The sequence below is a fragment of the Parus major genome, chromosome 6, assembly GCF_001522545.3.
Source record: "Parus major isolate Abel chromosome 6, Parus_major1.1, whole genome shotgun sequence".
NCBI lineage: Eukaryota > Metazoa > Chordata > Aves > Passeriformes > Paridae > Parus > Parus major.
This window is the reverse complement of record NC_031775.1, coordinates 27,696,121-27,723,165: the sequence shown is the minus strand read 5'-3', so window position 1 is coordinate 27,723,165 and position 27,045 is coordinate 27,696,121. Positions and strand designations below refer to the sequence as shown.

Sequence of the window (27,045 nt, the reverse complement as noted above, 5' to 3'; positions counted from 1 at the left end):
GACTGGCAATCAAGGAGCTACAAACATTTTAATTTTTATTCAAGGGTACTGTTTAGTTTGGAGCTATCTCTTAACACTGAAAAGGGGAAGCTTAGTAAATACATGAAAACTGTTTCTCCTCAGGAGTTGCATGTGCCTGAATGTGGAAGGTGAACAGTAAATTTTATAGAAATGTTATGCTATTTGCCTTTTAATCTTCAGGAATAGTGATACTTTTGCCCATTAATTATTCTGTTGTGTATGCCTCAAATTGCTTTTTTGATAAGTGAGATAGTTACGAACTTCTAAGACTTCTGTGGAGCATTTTATGAGCAGCTCATGTCTAAATTTTGATTTTTTAACTTTCCAGTTTTAAAGGTAAGATCAATTTATTTTGAAGCGTGACAGTATTTTTTATTATGAAACATAGTTTATAGGCTTTTTATCTTTGTGTAATTTCAAATTTGAAACTGTTTAAGTAGTTAAAATCTCAATTTTTTCTAATTTTTAGAAGATTAACTAGGGTATTTTTTTGGAAGGACCTGTAACAGCTCTGCTTGCATGGCTCTGATTGCAAGACAGAAGGCAAAGTGCTTTCCATTGATCATTTCAGCAAGGGCAGCAATCTCCCGCTCTCCTTTTCTTCCTCCTCTTTCATTCTGAAGCACAGTAGCAGCAAAAGGAAGGTATTGAGAAAACTGCAACTGGGAACAGGAATTGCTCTGCAGAGACCCAAGCCTAGAGACCCTGATTGTGCAGAGAAATGTCGCAGTTAGGAGGAGAATAGTCAGCTTGCCGTGGTCCAAATGGAGCTCTCTCTGCAAATAGCACTCGAGGTGAAGTGGAATAGGTCATTTAACTTCTCCTTTTCACTGCACAGGGAAAGCTGCTTTGCCTTACAGCGTGCTGCCTGGAGGATTTTAAAAGGAGTTTTTCCTGCTGTTGGGATAAGGGAGTGTGCTGTGTCCTCTACATCAAGGTTTCCATCAGTAGGGAGGTTGTTGACTTTCACAGGCATCAGATGAGATCCTTAAAATGCTAATGTTCCTGGTTTTTAAACTGAACACTAAAGGCATTTGCTCACTTAATGTGCAGTGGGCTGAAAGCTTTCAGTGTGCAGCAAAGTCCGTGGGTGAAGTATGTCAGTGTGGCTCCAGTGTCTTTCTTGGGAGGTCTGAGGAGGAAGCAGCTCTCACCAATTCCCCTTTTGCAGCAGAGCTGTGCTCTGCAGAACAGCCAGAAACGCTTTCTGCGTCTTTCACTACCTCCTGCTCTTAGGCTGCACTTCTGCCACGAAGGTAATGCAAACTTTCACTGAGGAAACAGGGAAGGCAGAGGAGCAGCAAGATTCATGCACAGATTTCCCTTCCCCACCTTTCCTCTGCAAGATTCTCTTGACAGGTTCTTTGTTAACAGGGCCCCAGGAAACGGTGAGTCCTCATCTGGCGCTACTTGCTCAGCATGGCTTTGCTCCTTCTGCAACTCTGCCTTGTTTAACAGTCCTTACAGCAGCTGGTGACTGACCTGTCCCCCTCCTCAGCCCCTGTCCCTTGAAGACTCATCACCCCAGCTCCATGAGAATAGAGCTTGCTTGTTGAGTGCAGCTCCTTTTGCTCCCATGGATAGCCATCAGCTGCCCCTGAGCCAGCAGCAGTGGCATCCTCATCTTGCCCAAGAGCAGATCCTTCTTTGGGTCTCATCCAAGATCCTCTGTAGCTGATAGAAGAATTCTCTTGAATTTGGCTGCCTTTGAATCAGACTCTCCCTTCTTGTTGCTTAACAGCAGGCTTCTTTCCCAGCTAACTCAAAGTGGCTCCTCATGTGGAAAAACTGAAAATCGAGCAAAATCATTTCAGGATTGTTTTTTTTTTTTAACCCAGTTCTGTTCCAGTGGCCAGCATCCTTGTAATTAGAATTGCACTGTAAGGAGCTCAGTCACACAGATCTCTTCCAGAAGTTAACTCATGGTCTTGGGTTGATTTATTGCTGTGAACATGTTCAGCCGCATGTGAGGAAGGATGTGTGTGTAAGGCACCTTGTGTGCCTGTCATACTTCCCCCTTGGTCATGTGTTTTTCACACTGTGGTTAATCACTGACTGTGTCTCTTGTGAATTTTACTCATTTCTTTGAGTTCTTTCATTGACTTAAAGAATGGGTTTTCTTAGAGAACTCTATTTAACATATGTTTTATTCTTTCTTTTTGAAGAAACCGTTCCATCATAAGATCAGTGATTGTGGGCCTGTGTAGTGTTAGCAATAACCACAAAATTAATAAAACTGGGGTGATGGGAACTCCTTAAAGCATGAAAAGGAATGCCTTTCTCTCTACAAAGCTGAAACTTTGCTCATGATGTAATGAAATTAAACAGCATGTCCCTGATGATTGACTTTGAGGTTTTCCTTGCACATGGTGGGTATAGAAATGTAGGGCTCTTTTCTGAGTCCATTTCTGTTAAAGAAACTAGACTTAAAGCCTATTTTTTGCATGCAAAGTACTGGTTTGACTGTTGGTGTAACATGGATAACTGTTTATATCAGTTTTGGATGATGTGTCTTTTTAAAATATTTCCAGAGTAGCTCTGAATCAGAACCTAAATCAAGTACAGCGTGCCAGTTTGGCTAGGAAATATTCTGAGTAATGAATTTTTTATGCATAATTTCCATCGATCTGACATGGCTGAAAGGAAAAAGAAATGCTTTGATAGGCTTCTGTACATCATTGTGCTGCAATTGATCTTGGTTGATTTTGCATGTTGTGACTGCTAATTAAATAACTGGGATCAGTGTTTCATTTCAATTTTCTCTTCTCCTACAGTGTGACAAAATCAAGCAAGAACGAGATGAGGCTGTCAAAAAGCTGGAGGAGTTTCAGAAAAGTAAGCTGATAATGTCAGTGGGGTTTTCTTGATGTAGACAATTATGAACATAGTTCTGCACACTCTACAGCAGTGTTAAAAATGCTGAGAATCAGGTCCACTTGCTGTTTCTCCTTGAAAGCTGAGTTTAAGGAGCTAAATGCAGTGAGACTTTGCCCACAGTCAGAATAAATACTGTCACAGCATTTGTATTCTCTGGCACAGGTAGAGAATGCTGTACTCAAGGTGCTAAGAGGTGAAAATAAAGTGGTGCAAATGTGGCTCTTTCTCACCTGGGTTCTGCAGGTGACTTTTGGAATGATGCATGCTTGAAGTGAGTGGGATTTAATGCTGTTTCTTAGATTCCTAATAATAATAATAATAAAAATGGCAATTTTTTTTTCCATGAAAGATTAATAGTATTATAAGCATAGACACACCTGGAATGATTTTTAGGATGAACTGTTCTCATTGGTAATTTATAGAGCAAGTTCTATCTCGTCTGGGCTGTGAGAACATCAATATTCAGTTTTACACTTTTATGGTAATGGTTCTATTGAAACCGTATGGTGTCTGGAAGCAACAAAGCACATCTAATGGGAGTGGAAGTATCCTAGTGGAATAGCTCCTTAGAAGAGACAATTACAATGGGATTGTGGTCTGTTATGTCTGGTTTGTGCCAGTACAGTGAACTGCACGATGAAGCATCAGAAATGTGGATGAAGTTAATGCAGGAGAAGGAAATCACATGGTCTGTACTTTTGTGTGACTGTGTTAATAGAGGAATTTGCTCACTTCTGTTTTATAATAGTTTGTGTGATACAATTATGGAAGATAATCTGAAATCAACAGGAGTTGTCTACTGCCTTGAATGATCTTAGGTAACTGTTCTGTGAGGGAAGAATGTTCTCTAAGAAGTATAATTCCTCTAGAAAAATGGCTGCCTGTTTTGTTTTTGTTATGATATGAGGAATACTGGAGTGTGGCAGAAAATGTCAAGTAGTTAAGACTTAAAATTTGAGGTAGTATTTGATGTTGTAAGATTTTATAGGTTTCTTTTATCTTCCTTTCACATTTTTAAAGGACATACCTTGTAAACATAGTGATAAAATGCCAGGAATATTAGGATTTTAAAGCAATAATAGAGCCCATTATTTAAACGACAATATAAAAGGCAATTATATTGATGAAGAGCTACATTGGCTTTGTGTCTGTGAATAAACTTGGCCTGTACTCAGCTTCTATTTGTTCTCCTGGCATAAACACATATTGTGTGTGATTCCAGTTTAATGGGGCCCCGTTTGTATGCCAAGCAGCTGCATTTTAGGCCCTATTGCGTGATTTCATAGCTCTCTGAAAATTGGTTCTATTGAGCACAAGAGATAGAAGGTGGTGGTGGGGGGGAAAGCTTCAACACACAATCATTTCTTTTCAATTGGAGCCAGCAAGGTTGATGACAACATGACCATTGTGTTATAATGATAAGACCACTAAGGATCTGTACCTCTCATCAAGGCTTTCACACAACAGCAGATACAATTTAATTCACTGCTCTGTCAGCAGTGCTGATACCATTATGCCGTCTGTCTCCACAGTTATAATCACTGTCCTCCGAGAAATGCAGTTGAAATGATCTTGAGCAGTCAAAGAAACTCTCAATTAAGGCTGCCACTTCCAATGTGTCAGATTGTGTCTTATGCACTTGGTACAATTTTCACTTCCAATCCTGTTTATTTACAATGTCTACCAGTAATTATGCTTAACATGTCATTTAGTGAGGGTGCCCCTGCCAAGGAGATTGTTGGGTGCTGCAGTACCATTGAGGGGGAGTTTCTCGCAGTCAATGCCATCAGCGGCTTTTAGTCCCTGATGGGATGCAGTAGTAATGTTGATAATGCAAGTATCGTGCTCATCAAGTCATAATTAGATGCCACTCAAATGTGCCACTTGTAATAACAGTGTTGATTCATGTTTTCTCGGTGACTGCAACTACTAATTAGTTAAGTGGTTTTTGGTTGGCCTGCATTTGCTGCGGATTATTATTACCCCTGAAAAAAACTGTCAAGGTTAGAGACGTTTCAGGCCACTTAGTGCTTCTTTATGAATATTAATATTAACATAATAAGAACTTTAGGCAGACTTAGGAAATAATATATTTTTTGTATTTAATTTGGAAAGACTTTTTTCCCCTGAGTTAATCATAATTGCAGGTTAATTAAGTTTAAATGAACCAAGAGTAATCCCTAGTTCTGCCATGAGAGCCCGATCCTTGTTTCCTAACTTTAGCCTTGCTTGAGGCCCTTAGATTCCTGTCTGCAAAATGAGAGCAGCTCTGCATCTCCACTGCTCCCTCATCCAGCCCAAAACATTCCATCCATCACTGCTCAAAGCTTCTAGGGCTCAGTAGAATAAAACCAGAAGAGATAGGAAGATGTACTACCTGAAACTTTTCCTTTCAAATTAAATGAATGTAGCAGCTGGTACGGCACATTTGGAGCAGGTAATTTCTCCATAGTCAGGAGAAATGGAAATAAAAAGACAATCAAAGAAAGAGGTCTGGATGCTCTGCTGGTGGAAGACTTCATGTGGATATAGTTTCTAGGCCAAGATTTACCAATTCACTGCCGTGCCTTTTCTGTTTTTGTAGATTTTGTATGTTTCCTGCAGCTCCTCAGCAAACCAATGTGTTGCTGGTTTCCTCTACAACAAGACTTTAATAATGAAAAATTCAGTTGATATTGAGTATAAAGCTGCATAAATAACATTTGTTAATGGCCTTCTTTTTTTTTATCATGAAGTCCTGTTTTGTAGACTATAAAATGACCTCTGTATATCAAAGGGAGCTTAAATCTCTCTCTTCAGTCTTTGGTCAAAACTCTTGGAAGAGGGAAATTTGATACCACTCTACCCAGTGGTATAAAATCCCTAGGTTTTAAAGCTTACCTTGATGGAAAGGAAGACAAATACTGGAAAAAAATACTCTGCATTTTCCAGCCTTGTTCCTGCCCCAAAGTGTTGTTCAGCTGCAAGTAGTTCCTTTCTGTGCATTGAAATCCTGACACTGGGCTGAGGAGGAATTTGTGCCATGCAGTCACTTGCAGAATTAGGGTCCAGGCTGCTGTTTAGGATTGGATGAGGGTGACAGGAGCCAAGGAGAAATTGCATTGATGAGCCTGAGAAATGGAAAACTATTCTTGGGTTCTCTGCTTTGCTCCACTGTGCAACCTTAAACCTGTCCCTTAGACTTTGAACACTACTAAAGTACATAGATACTGCTGGAAGTTGAGTGGAATTACAAGCCAAAATGTATCTGTACTTTTAAATTCTTCCCGATTCACGTTGGTTGCCTATGTTACAAAACAAGATTTTCCCCAGAACTTTTTGCTTGCTCTTTTGCCTGTTTTTGATAGAGTGGTGTGTATCCACAATTGTAACAGGGGTTCTCTAAGTGCAGAGGACAGATGTGTGTCCTGTTCCTCCAGCTGTGACATCACATGTACGACCGTGCATTCCAGCTGCAGTCAGCCCAGTCTTGGCCCTGGTCTCAGGGAACGTTTTGTGAGTGTTTTGGAATCTGTGTTGTGAACAATGAAGGTAGGTGAGACTCTGGTGCTCATTTTAGGGCCTGCTCAAGCACAGAGAGGTTTTGAATAAGAAACAGCCCAGAAAGTGAAAAGAAGCTTTGTAATACATCCCAGTTTATCTTGCTGTTTGAAAATACAGGGGTTCCAGACTTCTGAAGATGTCATGATGGCAGTCTTAAGGGATTATCCTAAAGGTGTCATTCTGATTCCTCAAGTGTTAGTGAAATAAAGATAATGAATGAGGATGGTCAAGGAGGCTGCTGCTGATCTTCTACTTCCTAAGTTTATACTCAGTTCTACAGTTGCCCTTCTAATGCTGCAAGCATGGTTTGAGAGAATTGCTTAAAGGAACAACCCAAATATTCAGTGCTCAGAACAATTCCTGTCTATGGAGATTATCTGTGTCCTTCCCTGTGTTTGAAATGCTTACAATGAAAGTTAGCAGAAGAAGAGATGCTATTTCTGATCATGGGAGGCATGTGTCAATCTCAGGAAAATACTGACTAATTTTTGAACTCTTCCTTTAGTTTCTCACATGGTTATTGAGGAAGTGAACTGTATTCAGAACCATCTTGAAATTGAGAAGACATGCCGTGAAAGTGCTGAGGCTTTGGCTTCTAAGGTGAGAGGAATTATGGTGATGCTGTTTTTCTGATCTATTTATTCACCTGTTTATCTGTTTATTTATTTCAAACTTGAGATTGTATGCATGACCCATATATGTTCCTGTATAATCTTGTGGAGCTGTGAAGTAATTTGGAAGTGGCAAAACACTAATAGCCAGATGCGAGATGCAAAATACCATTCCTACCTTTGAAGAAAATAAATACCCATTTTAATGTAGTTTCTATTTTCATGGACTACCATCCTGATCTCTAGTTTTCATATGCATTTAGGTTAAATGGAAAATAAGTTTCAGAACTCCTCTGTGTGAAAACAATAATGAGCATTTCAGTGTCTAAATCAAATGGAAAAAGTCAACCACTGCATTACATTTCAGGTGATTGTTTATGAAAGCAAAGCAAGGGCAGGGGAAAGGTGACCTCCACTGCTCTGTTGATTGCGTCTAGTCTGATGAATTTAGCAAGTGTGTAATTTTCTATATTCCATCTCATCAGAAGTGCATTATTATTAAAGAATGTTTTTATCTCTCTTATATATTTTTGGTTGTGTAAAATGCATCTGAGCCACTTCATCAGAAAATGGATTACAGCAATTTTGAACCAAATTTCATTAGCAATGCTGACTGCCTTTTTTTTTTTTTCTTTTTTTTTTTTCCCCTCCCTCCCCATTCTCTGCCCAAAGTACATCCTTAGACATGGTAAAAATCACACCCGCAAGAAATCACTTTAATTTAGATGCATTAGCAATGTACTTTCTGGAGGTATTTACTTAATTGTTTGCATAATGACACTATATTAGAATTCATAAGATAGACAATCAGCATATAAGTAAGAAAATGAACACATTTATGCGACTTGTCTTCCCTGCACTTTGCCTGTAATGCGCATACAAGGGCAGTTCAAAGACTCGCTTTGCTCCCCAGGGCTGTTTGGCTGTGAGCTCACTGCACCATGTAGGGGTCCTCACACCACTCTCCCCACTTGCTCACTTTCATTCTTCGGGAACAAGACAAGGAATTCTTGGCTAAATCTCCCCTAGTTGAAGGGCTGAGGATAAGGGGGATCAAAGATTGCTTAGTTAGAAATTCAGGGTCAGATGAACTGTACAGTGTGTGTTTTCTTTGATATTTGGCTTCTGACATCTGTGTTGACTTGGGCATGTGGTGTGTCATTAGTAGAAAATTGAGTCTCATTCTTAAACCTGAGCACAAGGAATGCTTGGCTTGTGGGTGGGCAGTCACCCTGACATTTAGCAGAACAGCCCTGGGGCTGTGCTGCACCTGCAGAGAACTGCTGCTGTGGGGTGTCTGGATGCAGGACAGTGAAAGAAATGATGAGAATTAAACATTTGCAGTGACTCCTGTTCAGTTTTTCCTGATCAAGACAGAGATGCCTTCTAGAATCTCTTCTGTACCATCCACCAACCAGTCACGTGTTTAAGCATCCAGCCCAAAGCGGTTTCTGACCCATAAAGATTTGGTTCATGAGATGTCTCTCATCTTGTGCATGTTGACTCTACAGTAATAAAAGAATTTTGAGATAGTTCTGTTGTGATTAGGAATGTAGTAGTGGTAGTATTTATAGTTTCTAAGCAAAATAGGGTATAGGAGAAGGTAAGAATTTTTATTTAACCAATTGATCCATCTTGGAAAACCACATGAGCTTTCAGGGGCACAAACTCTTCTTCAGGTCATTCAGTTGGGATCCCTTGTGCATGTGTAAAGGTGGGGAGCTGAAACAGCTATCACAAAGCATGTATAGCATTAAGTTAGCTTGATAGTTGATTTGATTGATTTAAACCTACACAGTATTTATTAAACAGAAGTACTAAAGAGGAAAAAAGGTCATGGATAAAGCATCATGTTGAATTCAAGCCTTTCAGAGGAAAAAGTGGACAAGCACCCCATCTTCAGACCATTCTAGTGTTGAATGGAACTTAATCTAATGTTACTTTTGTCTTCTTTGTTTGATAGACCTTTTAATGATAAAGGATAAAAAACAGTTGACTTTTTTTCCCTTGCCCAGTATCTTAAAGACAGAACTAACTGGCTTCTTACTGTTTGTGCTTCTCACCTTTCAGCTGAACAAAGAAAATAAAACCTTGAAAAGAATTAGTATGCTTTGTATGGCCAAGCTGGGGCCAGAAATTATCACTGAAGAGATTAACATTGATGAGGATGAATCTTCCACGGACACAGAAGCTACCTCTGGATCATGCAGTTCTGTGCACTGTCAGCAGCAAATAAAAGGTGAGCATTGTTGCTGATCCTACACCACCATGCAAGGCAGAAGTTGTCTGAAGAACAGCAATGTTGGTTTGGAGCAGAGATTGATCTGGTTCCAAGTCAGCTTCTGGGAGTGGCCAGAATCAAAGGATTTCCAGGAATGAGTGAAAATATGGTGGGCTGGTAGTGTGTAACATAAATGGTGGAGGATATACAGCATGCAGAGGAAATTAAATGCAATAGGAAAATGAGATCTACCCAGCTAAGAGAGTTCAATGTTACTGAATCAGTAAAGGAAACATTTCCTAAAACCACTTACAAAATAAAAGTTGAGCAGAAGGACAAGGTCACCTTCAACTGCAGTGTCATTATTTCAGAGCTTGTCAGACAAAACTCTCTGTTTCTGTTATGTACCTTTGTATGCACAAACTGCATTCATGTTCCAGAGTTACCAAGCAAACAGCCTAGAGAGGGACTGTTGTACTGGGTAAAACAGCAAAGCTGAAGAACATGGAAATAGATTGATAAGAGAGACCTGGGCTTTTTTTTTCCTTTTTTTTTTTTTTTTTTTGGCAGAAATTTCTGGGTCTTTTTTGAAAGGCAATTAATATTTCCCTTGTCCAAAATCAGCCTTACTTCTCATCCCAGTGGTGAAATCATCATGATTTTTTTGTGTTGTTGTGTCATAGTATCCAAAAAAGGGGAATGCCCACATTCTGGATTTTGTGGAAAGAGAGATTAAGTGTTTAACTTCTTACAAAGAAGGCTTTCACTCTTTTTTTTTTTTTTTTTACTCTGACTTGGAGCAACAAATGATGTTTAAGTACTCTGTGGTATGTGGATATGCTTTCTTCTCTTCATAGTGAGGGTGATACATGTATTGTAAAACTAGAATTAATCCAAGTCCCATAAATTTCTGTGAGACCTTTTCTCCATTAATTTCTCTGGAGAGCACAAATCTGTAAAATGGACAATGTGTATCAAGAATCTTCTGTGAAAGCAGGTCTTTTATTTACTTTAGAAAGTGTATGTTTTTAATTTAGAGGACAGTAAATCTGAGGTTGCAGAACTGAGAGGGGGGATGCTGGTGTAGAATGGACATTTTCAAGATGTGAGACCAAACAGAATGACATCCAGCATGTCATCATCATCTGCAATTGATTAGCCACAATTTTTTCAACTCATGGCTGGTATTCAATGAACAGCAGTGCTGTGAAATACGGGAAGCAGGTGGGGAATGAGAGCACTTACTGAAAGCTAATATGTATCAATAAATTTTGATTTTTGTGGTGATTTTATGTTAACCTAAACCTTGATATATTATGTATGCAAACTGATCTCCTGTTAAGAAGTGATTATAATCAAATGTTTTATTCCATTGTGAATTTAATTTATTTCATATTTTAATAATTAAGGAGCAAAAATTCTGAGGGGAAAATTACAAGCATTAGCTCTTCCATCAGTAAAGGTTATATTCTGACTCTGTTCACATAATGTTACAAAGAGTATAAATTGGCAGCTGTTCAGGACAATTTCTTCTGTGAAAACCTCCCAAGTATTAACTGCCTGTTGTTTTGTTTATTTCCCTTGTGACAAAAACTCACGATCCAAAAGGAATTGAAGTGCATTAATTTGTTTTAAAGGATGCTTCTTAAAAATTGCTTTCCACTGCTCTATCCCAGAGTCTCTGTGATGTGACAGTGTCAAGAGCAGGGCTGAGGACCCTCTGTGGTGGCAGGATTGGCCCTGTTATATCAGGAAATGAATCATTCAAAATGCAAATAAAGACAGCAGGACTGAACAAGGAGTTTACCTCAATAGAGTAAATCCGAAACTGTGGCCCAGTTATAGATCTGTTACTTGACACTTACGCAAAGCTCATAAATTATTGAGGATGTTCCTTGATTACAACTGATGCTTGATACGTAGTTCAGGTGTTTCATACTCAACTTGCATTGCTATGACATTTCCTTTATTGTTTTTTTTTCAAATAAAATATATTCTTCATTTCCTTCCTCAAACTGTAGAGCTGCGAGATCAAATCATATCTGTTCATGAGGAAAAGAAGACCTTGGCCATTGAACTGGAAAACCTGAGGTGCAAACTTGCAGAAATAATTGAAGAAGTATGTATTGTACCATGGAGGGCGAGACCATGTTAGCGTGGAGTCGGTACTTTCTGTAGCTTATTTTGCTGAAAACACTCAGTTGTGAAGTTAATTGAATACTGTCTAATCTCAAGTCCTGCCAGGGATGGATCTCATAGGGCACATCCCTGGAAGGTTCCCTCTGTGTCACAGTCCAGTCTCCCCCTGGTACATGACTTTTCCTTAGCTGTTTGAGCTGTTCTAACGCCCATATTACAGCTGTCACCTCCCCTTCCTGACAGCCCCTCATCCATCACGGCCTGCAGGGTTTTTTTAATTTCTTTAAACCCACAGATAAGTAAGAAATACTTTTGTAGGACATGTAGTTTAATCATTGGTGCTACTTCATTGAGTGTATCCTTGAGTTCAGCCATTGGCAGTGCTGTGTCATGATAATTAGACCAGCAAATTGGCTTTTCAAGCCATCAGAGTTTCATTCCTGCTTGAGAGCTGGGTAAGCCATGTACTGATGCAGATCAGGACTTAGTGGCTCTTCCTGTCTATGCAACACTTGCATTCAGAAAGACACAGCTGACAGCACTTGGACAATAAACAGAGCCCAGGGAAAAAAACAAACAAAACAGGAGTCTGACTATATTAAAATACAGTCAAGTAACTTTCCAACCAGGTGCTGTGGCATCTGATCCTTAAAGGTTCTGAAGATCATATATTTGCAGCTGTGACTGAAACATGCTGTGGGAGGATTAGTTCATAACTCTTTTATGACATCTGTTATAGCATCTGTAAGGTGGAGTAAAAATGCTTTCCATCCCACTGGAAGCCCCAGCATCAAGCCAAGCCTAGGAAACAGAGCTACTGACAGCAAAATACTGCTTGCATTATGTATGTGCTGTATGCCTTATGCCATTAACTAAAATGCTCTTGGTTTTGATGTGTTCTTTATACTTTTCTAGGTAAATAAGTTGAAAGAAGAAAAGGCTGTTTTGACAACTGAAGTTAATAAGCAGCAAAAACTGTTGGAGAAATGTAACAGAGGTGTGTAGTCTCAGCAGGTTCTCTACCACCCTTTGCAGAAGCTGCAGAGCTTTTCTGTTGCAGTACAAGGAGTAGGTTACAGATCAGTGACTGTGGTCCAGATCTGACACTCAACCTTAGTGCTGCAGGCACTGCATCAACTCATGGACTGTTCCAGACTCTCTGTACACCAGGAAAATGTGACAATGTAAATAGCAGGTGTTACCTGAGAACAGGAAAACCTGTGTGGCACAAGTGACAAACTAGGGCAGGGGCATAGTCCTTTATAGAGGTGGGGTTTGAACCTTAATCTCCTGATTTTCTAAATCATTACACCAGTCTTCTTTTAGCTGGGATGCAGCTTCTAATTTTGAGTGTCCAAGGTCTTGCATACAACCTGCTTTATATTCAGAGGATGATGAGAAAGGCAGGAGTGCTAGAATGTGAGAAATAAGATTTCCAAGTTATGGAAGAAAATCAGAAATTTTCCTTTACTGGAAAGAGAAGAGAGGTAAAACCAGGGCAGGGAAAGTCTAAAAAGAGATCTGTCTCCAAAAAGGAAAGCTTTTGCTTAATGAAGGTGAATGCTTCTACATGAATAATAGTTGATCCCAAAGAAATTCAGAGGAGAGGGAAAAGATTTTACTGCCTTGGATTACTCTGCCCTTTCCTCTTGTTGCTTACTAAGCCTTAAGAAACTAAAAATTGTTTGGCAAAAAGCCTCATTCCCATTTTCCTGAAGTGGAAGATGATGGGTCTGGCTGAGATATAGTAGGGCATCTCCTGGAAGCTTTCTCCAGGTGCCCATCTCTTACCCTTTCTTTGTGTCTTTATTTCTTAAACCTATGACAGGCAGTACTTGAAAGCTCTTACAACACCAAACTTCAGAACAGTTGATTAAACAGATTAGCTTGAAACTTTTGATGGGATAATATGGCAGATGAAAATTTTCTGAATTTTTTTTCTTTTTTCTAAGCATTGAAAGAACAGCCCCTCGTTTCCCATTTGCCTGTTTATTGGAAGGAAGAGTTAAATTAAAGCAAGACTTTTTTGTATGCTTGAAATGAGCTACCAAAGAATTCAATACCTCCTGTATATTTTGTTTATGTGGCACTGTGTTGGAGCTGTGCACTCAGTGCATTTCAGTCAGAGCTGATGAATGAATTTATATTAAGTCTTTCTAAGTATGTGGGTTGTTTGTTGGGTAGTTTCCATGTGTGTGGTTGTTGTTTTTTTTTTAATTTGCTTTGTTAAGTTAGCATCACTTTGAGAGTCAGGTATGCTGGGATGTATATCCCACTGTCTGAATTACCACTTACTGTACCTACCTTTAAATACTGTTCTGCTCATCTCCAAAGCAGGTAAACAAATACAGATTCCTCAAGAATAACATAATCTTTGATAGATTCAGCAAAGCTCTTCTGAGGCAAAGAGAGGCAAAATATGGTCTGTGGCACTTGATGCCTATTACTGGAGATTTTGAGTCTGAAGAGGAGAAGTATTACTCTGTTCAGAAGATTATTAATTGTGCATATGTATGGTGAGGTTTAGGACAAATATTGCAAAGATTGTATGTGGAAATGTAAAACTAGGTCAGGCTGTCAGTCAAGGATTCATGGTACTAGGGAATAGCAGCTTATCTGGGTAAATCAAACAGTACTTCTTCTTTTGATCTGTTCCACTTTTCCTTCTGATCTTGTTTTATTCTTATGAATAGTGTCTGTGCTGGCAGTAGAGGAATATGAAGAGCTTCATGAAAACTTTGAGCTGGAAAAGAACCTGCGGAAGAAAGCAGAGTCATTTGCTCAAGAGGTGAGTAGTCAAGGAAAAAATTAAGGTACTGCAAGTGGGAAAACCTTACCAGCTTAGATGACTTGATTTCAATTCCCAGCTCTTGTCCAGCCCCAGATACTACTTGGGTAACATCTGTATTTCATCCATAAAAATGAATTTACTGTTTCAACAAGCATTTATAAAGCACTGTGGAATTATTCATGTAGTCTTACCAAGGTCCCCTTTCAAGGCAAGGCTTTAAATTTATCATGGGCTTAGTTTGCTACAACATCCCAGTGTGGAAGATGTTGTGGTTGGAACCTGGAGGGATTAGCTGTCTTTCTAGTGATATAATTTTAAGGACTTTGTTTTTTCCTGAAAAATGTGTGGACTTCTAGAAAACATGTTGCAAAACTACAGTATAAATTGAGGGACACGTTTTGAAAGATTATATTGAAAGTACTTTTTGTAATTGACTAACAGGTAACTTACCTACAATGCCAATGAAATGCTGATTATTTGCAAACAAGTATTTCTTGGGTTTTGTCATTATTTAGTTGTTACCTCTTCCAGAATATGGGCCCCCGTTAGTGCAGACTGTCAAGAGTAGCTGTTTACTTGAAGGTTTTCATTCTATAGAGTTCTTCTATCCAAAATGGAATCACTACAACAATAAACTTCAGGCCTGCATTATTCTTCCCTTTCTCTACCTGCTTGTCTTCCTGTGGTGTGCTGTTCAGAAAGATTTTTAGAACAGTTTCTGAAGTACATGACCATGTGACAACAAAGGCATTGCTGATTCATGTTTGAGGAACCAATATTTAAAATTACTTTAAAAACCTGTTATCATTGGCCTGGTTTGATGCTGATGGTGTCCCTTGAGTGACCTGAGACATTAGACAGGCTCTGGCTCACAGCTACATCCACAGCAGAGTAGCTTTCTGCTCAAGTGAGGCTGTGTGAGCTCCTCTCACAGGAATCGTGTTTGGAGAGCTAAGTTTTCTAGGATGTGTTTACAGTAGCCATGTTTGGATTATGCTAAGAATGTTCAGGGATTTTTCTGCTTGCTTTCATTAGCCACCTGTTTACTCTGTCTCTGTAAAATGTTTCTTTTAAACCTCAAAATTTCTGCTGGATTTTTGCCTGGATTTTGCAAAAGGCATGGTAGTTGGTTGTGGTAAGCTGTGCAGTGTCAGGAGAAGGAAGAGCTTTGAGTAAAGGGCAGCACTGCATGTTTAGTGCTTTGTTCTTGATTTGTTTGGAGCACTTGGAGAAAGGAAGGAGGCTCCAAGTAATGTGGCTGTCACTACAGCTGAAAAATGGCACATCTTAGTGTTTTGTGTATTAGTGTTTGTGATGTCTCAAACAGCCAAGTGTGTATTTTAGGTCAGTAAAATGCAGAACTGCTGCTTGTGGAGGTGCCTGTTTGCTGATGGGCACGTTGTCTGTCCAAGGGGCTGAAGCACTCTAAGTTTGCCTTCATGATGTGGTTAGCCCATGTGTTCAGACTCAGCTCTTTCCCTCTCTCCATAGCATGGTTTCAGCTTCTGTCTTGGCATTACAGCTACCCTGGGAGGGACCAGGGGAGTGGCTGCTGGGGGCTGCTTTTCAAAGGGATGCCCTTGGCCTCCTGCCCTTCTGGCAAGTGAGGAGGATTCTCCACAGAGCAGGAGCACTTGGGAGTGCAGGTGTGAGAGAAAATGGGCAGGTGAGCGTGTGTGCAGAAGCGAGCACAGATGGGGGAGAGGAGAGACATGGAGCAAGAGAGGGAGGGAGCAGGCACATATAGGAGTGGGGGATCACTTGAAAATCAGAGCTTTTGATTAAAATTTAAAAAAAACTGCAATACAGCTTTAATTATAGTCATGCTGCTGGCACCACCATAATATATATTTAATTAATCAAAAGTGATCCAACTTCAAACATTAGAATTCATGCTTTTTAGAGGTTCTAAAGAAAATGAGTAAATATTGTCAGCCGTGGTGTGGAGAGGGGGAAGGAAGAGGAGAGAGGTTTTGAAGTGAGTCACAATCCATTGTGAAAGGTACAGGAATCTGCATAAAAGAGCTAAATAAATAGAGTGTGTAAGGGGCGGAGGCATGGAAAAATCTGTACCTATCTGAATAAAACAGGGTTGTTAACACAGGAATCTTGGCAAGCTTAACCAGAATTCTAGTGTCAGGTTTTAAGAGACACTTTAAGATCTCTCAGCTGTTTGTGGAGCAGTTTATAAGAAAACAAAGGAAGACAGAGAAGGCAGAGGGTATCTTGAAGGCCATTGCAATAATATAGAGGTAGCCCTGAAAAGCACTCTCCCACAAAGATGAACAAAATACAATACATGCAGCCAGAGCAAGCCAAAAGCAGAATACATTGGGAGAAGCAAGTTGGAACTCTTAGCGATATAAAAATCTCATGAGTTTAACAAAATAATCTTGCATAAGTGGTTTATTAAACATACATGTTTGTTGCCTTGCAACAATATTTTGTAAAGTGATGTCAGGGTTTAAGCCCAGCTTGGCAGCTCAGCCCCATACAGCCGCTCGCTCACCTTCCCCCAACAGGAGGCGGGGGAAATTGGGAGTTAAATGAGAGAACTCATGGATTGTGACAGTTTCCTAAGTAAAGCTAAAGCTGCACTTAGAAGCAAGGCAAAACAAGAAATTCATGCACTGCTTCCCTTGGGCAGACAGATGCTCAGCCTTCTCCAGGAAAGCCAGGCTCCATTAGGTACAACAGCCACTTGGGAAGACACACACCATCACTCTGAATGGTCTACTCTTCTTTCTTCTTCCCCCAGCTTTACATGCAGAGCATGATGCCATGTGGTCTGAACTATCCCTGTGGGCAGTTTGGGTCATCTGCCCTGGCTGTGTCCCCTTCCAGCTCCTTGTGCACCCCCAGCTCACTCACTGTGGGTATGGTGAGGAGCAGAAAAGGCCTTGACTCCATGCAAGCACTGCTCTGAATAATGAAAATATCTTTCTATATTCAGTGCTGTTTTCAGCACAAATCCAAAACACAGCCCCATACCAGCTACTGTGAAGAAAATTAACTCTTCCAGCCAAAACCAGCATAAGTGAACAGTTTATTATTAGTGTATGCTGGTGGAGAGACAAACCCTGCACCTGAAGTGCTCTGGAAGCCCCATGGAGAAGCACTGTGCTCTCAAAGTTGACATTGAGCTGATTTTTTTCTTGCCCTCTGTATCTTGGACAAATAGAAATTAACTGTCAAACTTCTGAGCAGTTTGTTGGGGTTCCTTTCACTTCTGAGGCTCCTGCAGGCTTTTGCTCAAAATGCACAACTAGAAAAAGAAAAGAAAGGTTTCCCAGGTGTTTATGGTAATCTGTAAAACAGTTTGCAGTTAAGAAGTTGAAAGGCTGCATTCAAAGGAACTATGATTCAGATGAATTAAAACAATTCAGTGAATCTCTAATGTGCATTGTTCATCTTTTCATTGACTTTCCTTCCTCAATGCTTCTACCATCCTACAGCTGTTTGTGCTTTTAAGTTACTATTGCACAACAAAATGTGTGTATTTAACTTGTTTTTCCTCAAAATACCTGCATCCCATACCTGGTCTAGCACACAGCTGACTTTACACTCTGAATCTTCCTATGTTGAAAGATAAAAGGTGGCTGTCAACTTGGAAAACCACTGTCACTCTTAGCAGGTGTCTGTACTTCTTACAAGGTTGCATGCAATGGGTTTGGTTATCTTGATGGCATGAGCTCGCAAAGACCTCTTCCTCAGACACATTTGTGACCTTTTGGGTTAATTTGTGAGGACTTTTGCATTAACATATTACACCTGTGAGTGGATAGTGCAAAACCAGCACTGGAGAAGCAGCTCTGTGCTTCACCAAGGCTAGTTCAACTGCAGCTGGTATCTGAAGATAATTAATGTGCAGTCTAGCTGACTGAACTGGATTTAATAATTAAAGAGACATAAGTAGTTAGTACTTGAATTCTCCTGAGCTTGGATGTTACTGCTTTTGAAGCATGATGTAATGCTAGAATGTTTCATCAAGCCTTTTCCTGGGAAGAGGCTTGGGGAATGGTAACAGATGGATGCACTGGGAAACTCTTTGGTCTCTTTCTCTTCCCCCCCATCTCTTTTTGTTCAGGCAATTAGTCTGTGAGGGGAAAAAAGTGAAAATGTTTCCTCTTTTTTCATGTGGTGTATGATCTACTTCTGAATCTATTAGATGGTGTCTAAATGCTGTAAGGCTGTGAGCATTATAGAATGTATCACTGTGCTTCTACCATGGCAAAAATAAAACTGCAGGAAATGAAGAAATAAATAACAGTAGAGATTATTTTTTCCTCTGAATTTTGTGCAGTTATGCCTCATAAGTAAAGAATGAGTGCTGTAGTTGGAGAAACTACTGTATTTTTGTACAGAACAGGCTGGTAAAATAAATAATGCTCTGTTTTTAAGGACGTCACATTGTTTGTGGGAATAGTCTGCTCACACTCAAAAGTACATGCTCCAAGCACCTCCATGGTGAGAAGCAAATGATGGACAAAACATAGGCTTAACACATCTACTCCAGTTCTCCCATTCTGACTGAGTTAGACCTCTTCTTTTGAGCCACAAAACTTACTAATGCTGCAGCTTGTAGTTCTTTAGAAACCACCCCTTCAGAAGCTGTCTGGCAATTAGCCAGGTAACTAAAATCAACTGAATTGTATCTTTACTGGTCAGAAATATTATTAATCATCTATGAGCGACTCTTGGCTGTCCATATTATGCATATGTCCTTTTTCATGGTCACACTGCTCACTTAACACAACTAGATTAGACTTTGACTCCACTAAAGGAGATTTTATATATATATATATATTTTATTTTTTTTTTTTTCCTGATTAGCCACTGAACTAAAAACATACCAGGAGCTGTATTTTAACCCTAACTTTAAAGCTACTTAGTGCCCTGTCAAGCCATAATTAGACATGATCACTGTGTCCTCCCCCTCACACAAAATCCTTCAAACGGCCTGTTCTTTTGGGGAGATAGAAATACCTTGATCCTACCTCTCTTGGGACTTATTTTAGATCTGAACACAAGCTGTAAGGCTTTGGGGTACACATAATGCAAAAGGCATCAGCTCCTGTAAACTGTGACAAATGTGAATGGGTTACCCCTCTGTGACTCACTGATTCCTCACTAGGTTGTGGAGGGAATGGGGCAGTGCTGCTGAGGATGGAAAAAAGGACCAGCTGCTCAGTTGAGTGATCTTCTGTTCTATTTGACACTTCCCAATTTTGACTCTGCCTTGCTACTTACCTTTTGTTACTGTATTTATAATGGACAGAGTCCCACTGATTTTTATTTTGCTTTATGCAACCGTTGATAACCTTACTAGAACAACCTCTGCTGTACTGGGACATTTTTCTCCCTTCAAGCTGTAACTAAGACAAAAAGGTTATTGCTCACAGCAAATCCCAAAGGACATGTAGATGGAAGTGTAGGCACACATGGATATTAAAGAACTTCCTTTGTCACTGTTTTGCTCCTGGGAGGAGGGTTGGTTGGAAAGCATCCAGTTTTATCCTGAACCTTACTTGAACACGGGTTGGTGTTCCCAGGGATTTGACACTAACGGAGTTGCTTTCTAACTTTTTTAATGAGGAAGAATTCCTTTTTCAGCCCTGCTGTAAACAAAAAACAGCTGCAGTGAACGCTCTGTCGGGTAAGGGGCTGGAGCAAGGGGCTGAGAATGAGGTACGGCCTCACTGAGGTCAAGGGAAAAACTTCTGTTATATTCACCCCCTTCTTTCCACCTCCCCAGTTCTTGTGAAAACTCTGCTGATGGAAAGTGGCCAGCTCCCAGATTTTCTGTACTTTGCAGCTTCTCTTCCTAAACTCAGGGAGAGGAAGATACGTAACTGGTTGGCACAACAATGAGTGATTTTAAAAATTAGACTGATTAGACTGTAAGCAAACTGCTTTTCTTTGTGATCTGCCTTCAGCTGCAGGCGTGGTTTTCAGTAGATTCCTGCACTATTGCCTTGTGTTTCCAGCATTGATTGGGATGCTCTGCAGATAATTGTCTAGCAGGTGGCAAAGTCGGAACTAATCCATCAATTGGTTAAATTCCACCTAGTCCAAATAATCTTGTTAGTAACTGTTTTGCCCTTTCAGCAGTCACTTTAATTAATATTCGGGGTTGTGCAGACGGGTTTCTGCCCTGCTGAAGCAGGAATTGATTTTTTTAAATTTTAAGTTACAATTAATTTGCAAGGGTCTTTTTCATCCTGTATTGAACAGTGCAGCCTCTCAAAAACTTGGCATCAGTACCACCAGCTTGCTCGACACAACTGTCCTGTCTGGTTTTATCCCTTCCATTTAGTGTTGGCATTTAGAGAAATTGTGTAAGTAACTTCTGAGATGGATGGGACTCCCTGTGAGAATTTGGTTCCCAGGTGTCTGATTGCAGCATTACCTTATAATCAATTTTTTTTTTCTGTGATGTTGAAGACACTTCCATATTTGTGAGCAGGAATATATCACAAAAGCAATTTATAAAGCTAATTGAAAATGCAGGACTTGATGTGAAGGCTTCTGAATGAAAAGGTTTTCATCCAGCTCTTCAAAAAGATTTTTATCATTTTGTTGCAGAAGAACATGAAACAAAGTGAATATGAATTTTCTACACTTGGTGAAGTATCTGCTCTAGTTGAAGGAATCAAGTTGCTTTACTTGATTTCTTCTTGTTTTGGCAACTTTCTGCTCCCTCAGGCTGGAACAACTCTGGTTGGATTTAGTGGCAGAAACTTGGTGAATAAAAATCTGGAACTGATCACCTTAAACTATTTTTCAGATTCTGAAAAAAAAGTTTAAAAATCCAGGTTTTCAGTTTGCTTTGAAAGTTCACAGTGGGTAAACTGTGATGTTTGCTGAAGCTGGCTTCTGGAGAGAGGTTGTTTTCTGTCAGGGCTAAATAACTTCTGTGAGTGACTTAACAGGAACACAGAAAACTTAGAGACAATATTGAGTTGTTTTGCAGTGATTTAGAGGCCTTTCTCAATTGTAATGTTCAAAGATGCTGTTTATTTTAAGAATATGAGGTGTTACATGAATGAGATGCAATACAAAGGCAAACCTTTATGGTTTGTTGTGGGTAGCTTTAATTCTGAAATTCTCTTGCCCTTGAATTGTTTTTGCCACAGCCCTACTAGTGTAAGGTTCACATAAGCATGAATTGGTTTGACTGTCAGAATTTGGGGACAGAGGGCTGATGTCCAGTGCACATTTGACTTTGCAGTGCCAGCAATTTGTTCCTGTTTGCTTTATAGCAAAGTGCAGCACCAGCGCCTACGTTCATCATTTCCTCTCCATCAAATGCTTCCAGTCCTTTGCTGCCTGCCCCCATGGCACAGCTTTGCCCAGTGGAGTGTTCAGTGCAGGTTTTATTGGTGTTAGGGCTGCATCAATTGGCTCCTCCTGGCATGCAGGGTCAGACAGGCTGCCAGGGGAGGTAAAAGTTCAGCACGGTCAGTGCTTTTCTCTGTCTGTCTGCACAGCTGCGCTGGGAGCTGCTTGCTGGGAAGGCTCAGCTGAAGTGTCTCTGTAAAGAATGCTTGCCACAAGCATCAGCTCATATTTAATATCTAGTTGTATTAAAAGAAATAAATCACAGAGCATTGCAGTGGTGCCAGAGGGGAAGAAACAATATCTCGTATCCGTAATTCTGGTTTGTCAATAAACAGGATGGGAATCTGAAAAGGTGTCATGGCACTTTTGTATTTCTAATACTTTATCCTTAAAATATCCCCTTGCTTTTGCTGAGCTCTGCAACGGTGTTTTTGCAGTCTGAGGGAGTACCTGCATTCTCAGGCTGTTCTCTGTTCTGCTGCTAGAAGTGGCTCTGCTGACCTGTGCACACTCACGTGAAACCTCAGCATGACCCAGTCCCTGTTTCTGCTCTGAGAGCAGGCACAGCTGAGTTTGTCGAGTGGAAGCCTGTGTTGCCTGGGGGCAAACCTCTACCTGAAAGAGATGTCAAGGTGCAGAATAAATTCACTAGAATTTTTTTATGTTGGGAAGCAGTCTTTTTTATTTTCCTAGCTCCTAAACAGTCTAGGAGGAACATATCTCTTAGGGAAACTGCATATGCTGACAGCTTCTGCACCTCTTAAGTGAAGGCTAGAGATGGGTGTGATATTTTTATCAATGTCAGGTCTCTAGACCTTTTGATTTTTCCTGCCCCCCACAATGTATTCATTTGCCACATGAAAAATATAACTTGGGAAGAGGAAGGAACACAAAGATCAGAACTAAAAGGCTGAATTTGTCCTAAAAAGCCTTTTCCCCAGGGCAAGTGCCCGCACTGATTACACAGACATGGACTGAAATTCGTTTCCTGAAGAAATGAATTTCCATCATTCACATATCCAGCTAACCCTCCAGTAAGTGGCTTTATGCCAAGGCTTGCAGATGTGTTTGAGGAGATAGCCTGTGAATTCATAGATATTTTATCTTCACCTAGAGTTCTTTTAGTCTTTGCAGAGCTCCCAAAACGGGGCTCAGATTGTTCCCATTCCCAGGAAAGAGAATTGAGATGTTTAAATTCTGAATGCTGCCAACATGTGGGTAATTGAGGTGTAGCAGTGGGTGGTTCTGAGCAAACACCTGGTTCCTTTCAGTGTGAATTTAGCTCTTGTGAATTTTACTCTCAAACTTCCTTTCCCATTCCTTCTCAGCTTCTTCCTCATTATTCCTACCACATTAACATAATGTTAATATCTCATTTTCTTTCCAATAGCCATTTTAGTATTAGACTGTGCCTGCCTGACTGTTGTTTTTGTCGGGGTTGGGCTTGTTTTGGCAGATGTTTATTGAACAAAACAAGATGAAAAGGCAGAGTCAGTTGCTTCTGCAAAATTCTGCTCCTGATCAACAGCTTTTGAAGGCTTTGGATGACAATGCTAAGCTAACCCACACATTAGAAGAAGAGAGGCTTCAACACCAGCAAAAGGTAAAAGAGAATTTCTTTTCATCTCATGTGAAAGTCTTTGAAAACCTCCTGAACTTAAGGAGTGCTGTGTCTTAATTACATTCAGAATTTTTTGAGATCATATCCCCTGTAAGAGCTTTTAAGAACTAAATTTCAGAGAAGGTTGTGATTCCCTTCTTCTGAGTCACTGTTCAGATATGAGCACAGAACTCGAAGGCTCCTGAGCCTGAAGGCTGTGGTTTAGGCAGGTATTTTATTCTGGGTGCCAGTAAGTGCAGTTACAAGCAGTGAGTCAGGTTCTGTTAAGTGAAGAGATGACAAGAGAATGTTTTGGACATTGAGTAATACAAAGGGTGTCTTGGGGCTATAAGGAAAGAACATGAGGTGAGAGGTAGGCAGTGCACATTAATGATCTGGGTCTTGCTGAACAAAAGGATGGGAGCAAGCCAGACATACTGGAGGAGGAAAGTGAATCTGCAAAGAGAGGACCTAAACTGATAGGATATAAACAAATATATTCTCTAAAGCTGGACTAGATCACTCTCTTTACTGGGAGAAATTGCCATTGCTTCCAAGGAAAGCTTTGAAAATGAGCTTTGCTTTAGCTCTGAGGCCTGTTCCTAAAACTCTGTTAGTTGAGTAATCCTAGGGATAGGTAAACAATTCCTGTCCTTTCATCAATGCAGCAATGCTGAGACTGTGCAATCTCAAATGCTCTGAATGAGTATTTTGGAAGAATAATTGCCAGTTCAAAGAAAACCTCTGCATCTTTGGCTACTTAAAAGTCTAGAGCAGAAGGTATGTGTTTAGGGAGCTATGAAGTAACTGCTACTCTGCATCTGAATGCTGCCTCTGAATCAGATATTCCATAATTCCCCCAGTGGCATCTGCATGAATTGAGACAAGGGAGTTTAAATAATGAGCCTGTCAGTGGAAGCAGTAAGAGAAAAAAAAAAAGTCAATGTTCTTGTGCTTCAAACGAGGAAATGTTCTGAAATTAAATTCTAATTATGTGATAAAAACGGTATAAAAAGAAAAGGGAACAACCTAAAGCTTAAGTACTTTGGAGCTAAAGACATATTTTAAAGAAGAGATAAAGCAAGTTGGGGTCATAACAGAATATTCTGACATCTCTCAGAAGAATCTTTCCAGCTCCCATTCAAAAATTTTCCTTTTTCTGGGACTTGTGCTTCACTCCTGTATTATAACATGATGTTTTCAGGCACAACCATACCTAGTGGATTATTTGCCAACAGGAGGGACAGAAAATGCTTTTTATTGTGATGAATCCTCTTGTTTGCCAACTGCAGATTAAAGAATTGGAAGAGCAGCTAGAGAATCAGTCACTGCATAAGGAGATTAGTCGCCTTAAACAGCAACTAGAGCTTTTGGAAGAAGATAAGAAAGAACTGGAGCTGAAGTGTCAGCACGCAGAAGAAAAAGCTAGAGACCTAAAGCATTCGGGTAAAATTGTGTCATAACTTTCATTTTAGGGGTAAAGTGTGTGTGTATATGTGGGCTGGTTGGTGCATATCTGCATTTGAGACTCCAGAAGCTTTTGTGTAGCTGTGATCCAGACCTTTGCTTCACTAGACAAAGTACAGCAACTGCCTTCAGCTGCAGAACAGCTGTGTCCAAAATGTGTGAAGGAATAACCTTGTAAAACTTCTGTAAGGAATAAAAATCCTGTTGTTAGGTTGCCCTGAGTCTTACACATGGATAAATATATGGGAATGGATATCTGTGTGAAGGACACAAAAGATGATACCTGGACTTTACAGTCACTCAGTTGATTTTTAATTTTTTTACCTTTTAAAATTTAAAAGCAAGTTTAAAATACTTTAATTTGAATCTATCATTGCAAGAACAAAGATCCATATCCACTTTGGAAATCATATTCTTACCTCTGCTGTAACGTACTGTGCGTAGAACAATTGCTAAGAATTTTTGTAACTAAAAGAAATTCAGAAAAAAGGCTTTTTTTTTCTCTGTTTTTGCCCTTCCCCAAATAATTATATTTGACAGCATTTCAAGTGCAGAAAAGTAATTTCCACATTTTAGGTTTGACATGAAAACAGGAGAGAAAAAAATCCATTCTGGCACAACCCAATTTCAACCATTTTTATGGGGAAAGCCCACTCCATCAGTAAGAGAGATAAGTCTGGATGTTGAAATTGTCCATTTCTTTCATCTCTTGTTAGTTTATTCTCAAATACAACCTCAGATAGACCACTGCAGAAATGGGATCAGGTTTTCCCTGCTCTATCATTTCATATGAAGAATCCTGTGTGAGGGAGGGTTTCAGTAGTAACTCAGGTTGGAGGTTGCTGTTCTAATGGGAATCCAGTGCATTGTTCTTGGTAGAAAATGTCAAAAAATGGACTTCTGGCAGTTGTGTGGTGCAGGTTTTTTTGTTCTTTAGTAGAGTTTTTTCCTTAAACCATCAAAGTTGGTTTTCAGAGGAGATGAGAGAGCCCAGGAGCTCACTGTGGTTTGTTTCATTGCTCCTGTGCAGTTGATGAACTTCAGAAGCGAATCCAGCAGTCTGAAAACCCTGCCCCGCCGCCTCCGCCGCCTCCGCCGCCGCCTCTCCCTCCTCCTCCTCCTCCCAACCCCATCCGGTGAGTGCTCCCACAGAACTCCTCACATCAGCTGCTACCCAAGCAGGAAGAGTGTCTTTAAAGGAAGAAAGGCTTTCTCCACCTGTGTGGGGCTCCTGAGCAGCAGGACACGCTCAGTGCCCCACCTGCCCCCAGAGTTAACACCCTGACCAATTCTGATCAGTGCCTGCCTTGCTGAGCCTGACAGATTGTCTAGACTGTGCCTTCAGAGGAGGAGGGATACCTGTCTCCTCTAAATTTAGGAGATTATTTTTTTTCTATTCACCTGATAGCTGTAATTATAGACTTGTGAAATGCTTTCTTTTGCCAAGAAAACTCCTTTGAACCAAAGGATATGTTAGATTATTGTGTGTCCCTTCATGTCAGATACTGATGATGATGAAAATCAGACTCCATTGAGTTCCCACAATTATTTTCATAAGTTAAAAAGGACAAAAAAAAAAAAAAGAAAAAAGAAAAGCACCACCCAGTCATCAAGCAGTTTTGGGCAAAATTACCAAAATTTGGCATGATTTCTGCAAAGGACTTTAAAAGAGAATGACTTGTCTATGCTGCTGTATCACACATTAGACCCAGATGAATCACCTAAACACTAAAGGGTGCTTCGTTAATTTTAAAAACTCAGGTAATCTCTTCATGCTGTCTGCTTGGTTTTAGAAATAAATTGACTTTGATGACAGTTTGCAGCCTTCTGTAATAGAAATGACATCCAGGAGTCTTGTTAACTACTGTGCTAAACATACAAATAGATGTGATTGTTGGGGAGAATTCATCCCTTTGTGCATCTTGTATTGTTTTTAGAAACCAGACATGTTCAGAAAGATTGTCTTTGGCCTTCTGCTTCTTTTATGTCCATTAACTCATTTTGCCTGCTTGCTCCTTTCTCACTGATGGATAGCATGAATTAACTGTGTAGGAGTGCTGTGGGATTTTCTGGTTTAAATTTGTGCACTTTACTGTTTGGAATAGCTGAAACTATTAATTTTAAATCCTGTAGCAAAATCAGACTATTTCCTCATGCACTGTGATGTGTATGTGGATAGAAATTGTTTTAGGACGTGGGCACTGGATGCTGCATTTTTTTGGGACAGAGTTTTGACCTTCTAGGCAGGGATGTCACTGTGCTGTGTCACTGTAAGGAAGGATTATCAGTAGGGACTGACTGGCCTTGCTGACACATCAGAAGTGCAGAGGAGCTTGTACTTGTTGTTGAAGATGAATCATTTGCTGGTGTGGACTTTTACCTTGTGAATATAGTGAGGGGATAATTATTTGACACTGTAAGAAGATTGCAAACT

General features: G+C 40.1%; 1 protein-coding gene across 1 annotated transcript in view; it reads left to right on the top strand.

Moving 5' to 3' along the window:
* SHTN1 (shootin 1) overlaps window positions 1–27,045 on the top strand; it is a 53,763-nt gene that overhangs the window by 10,603 nt on the left and 16,115 nt on the right. The window contains exons 3-11 of the mRNA XM_015633431.3: window positions 2,796–2,856; window positions 6,947–7,041; window positions 9,123–9,291; window positions 11,295–11,392; window positions 12,328–12,409; window positions 14,106–14,200; window positions 23,001–23,147; window positions 24,437–24,590; window positions 25,642–25,747. Coding sequence (XP_015488917.1) covers window positions 2,796–2,856; window positions 6,947–7,041; window positions 9,123–9,291; window positions 11,295–11,392; window positions 12,328–12,409; window positions 14,106–14,200; window positions 23,001–23,147; window positions 24,437–24,590; window positions 25,642–25,747 — 1,007 coding nt within the window. The remainder of the gene's footprint in view (window positions 1–2,795; window positions 2,857–6,946; window positions 7,042–9,122; window positions 9,292–11,294; window positions 11,393–12,327; window positions 12,410–14,105; window positions 14,201–23,000; window positions 23,148–24,436; window positions 24,591–25,641; window positions 25,748–27,045) is intronic.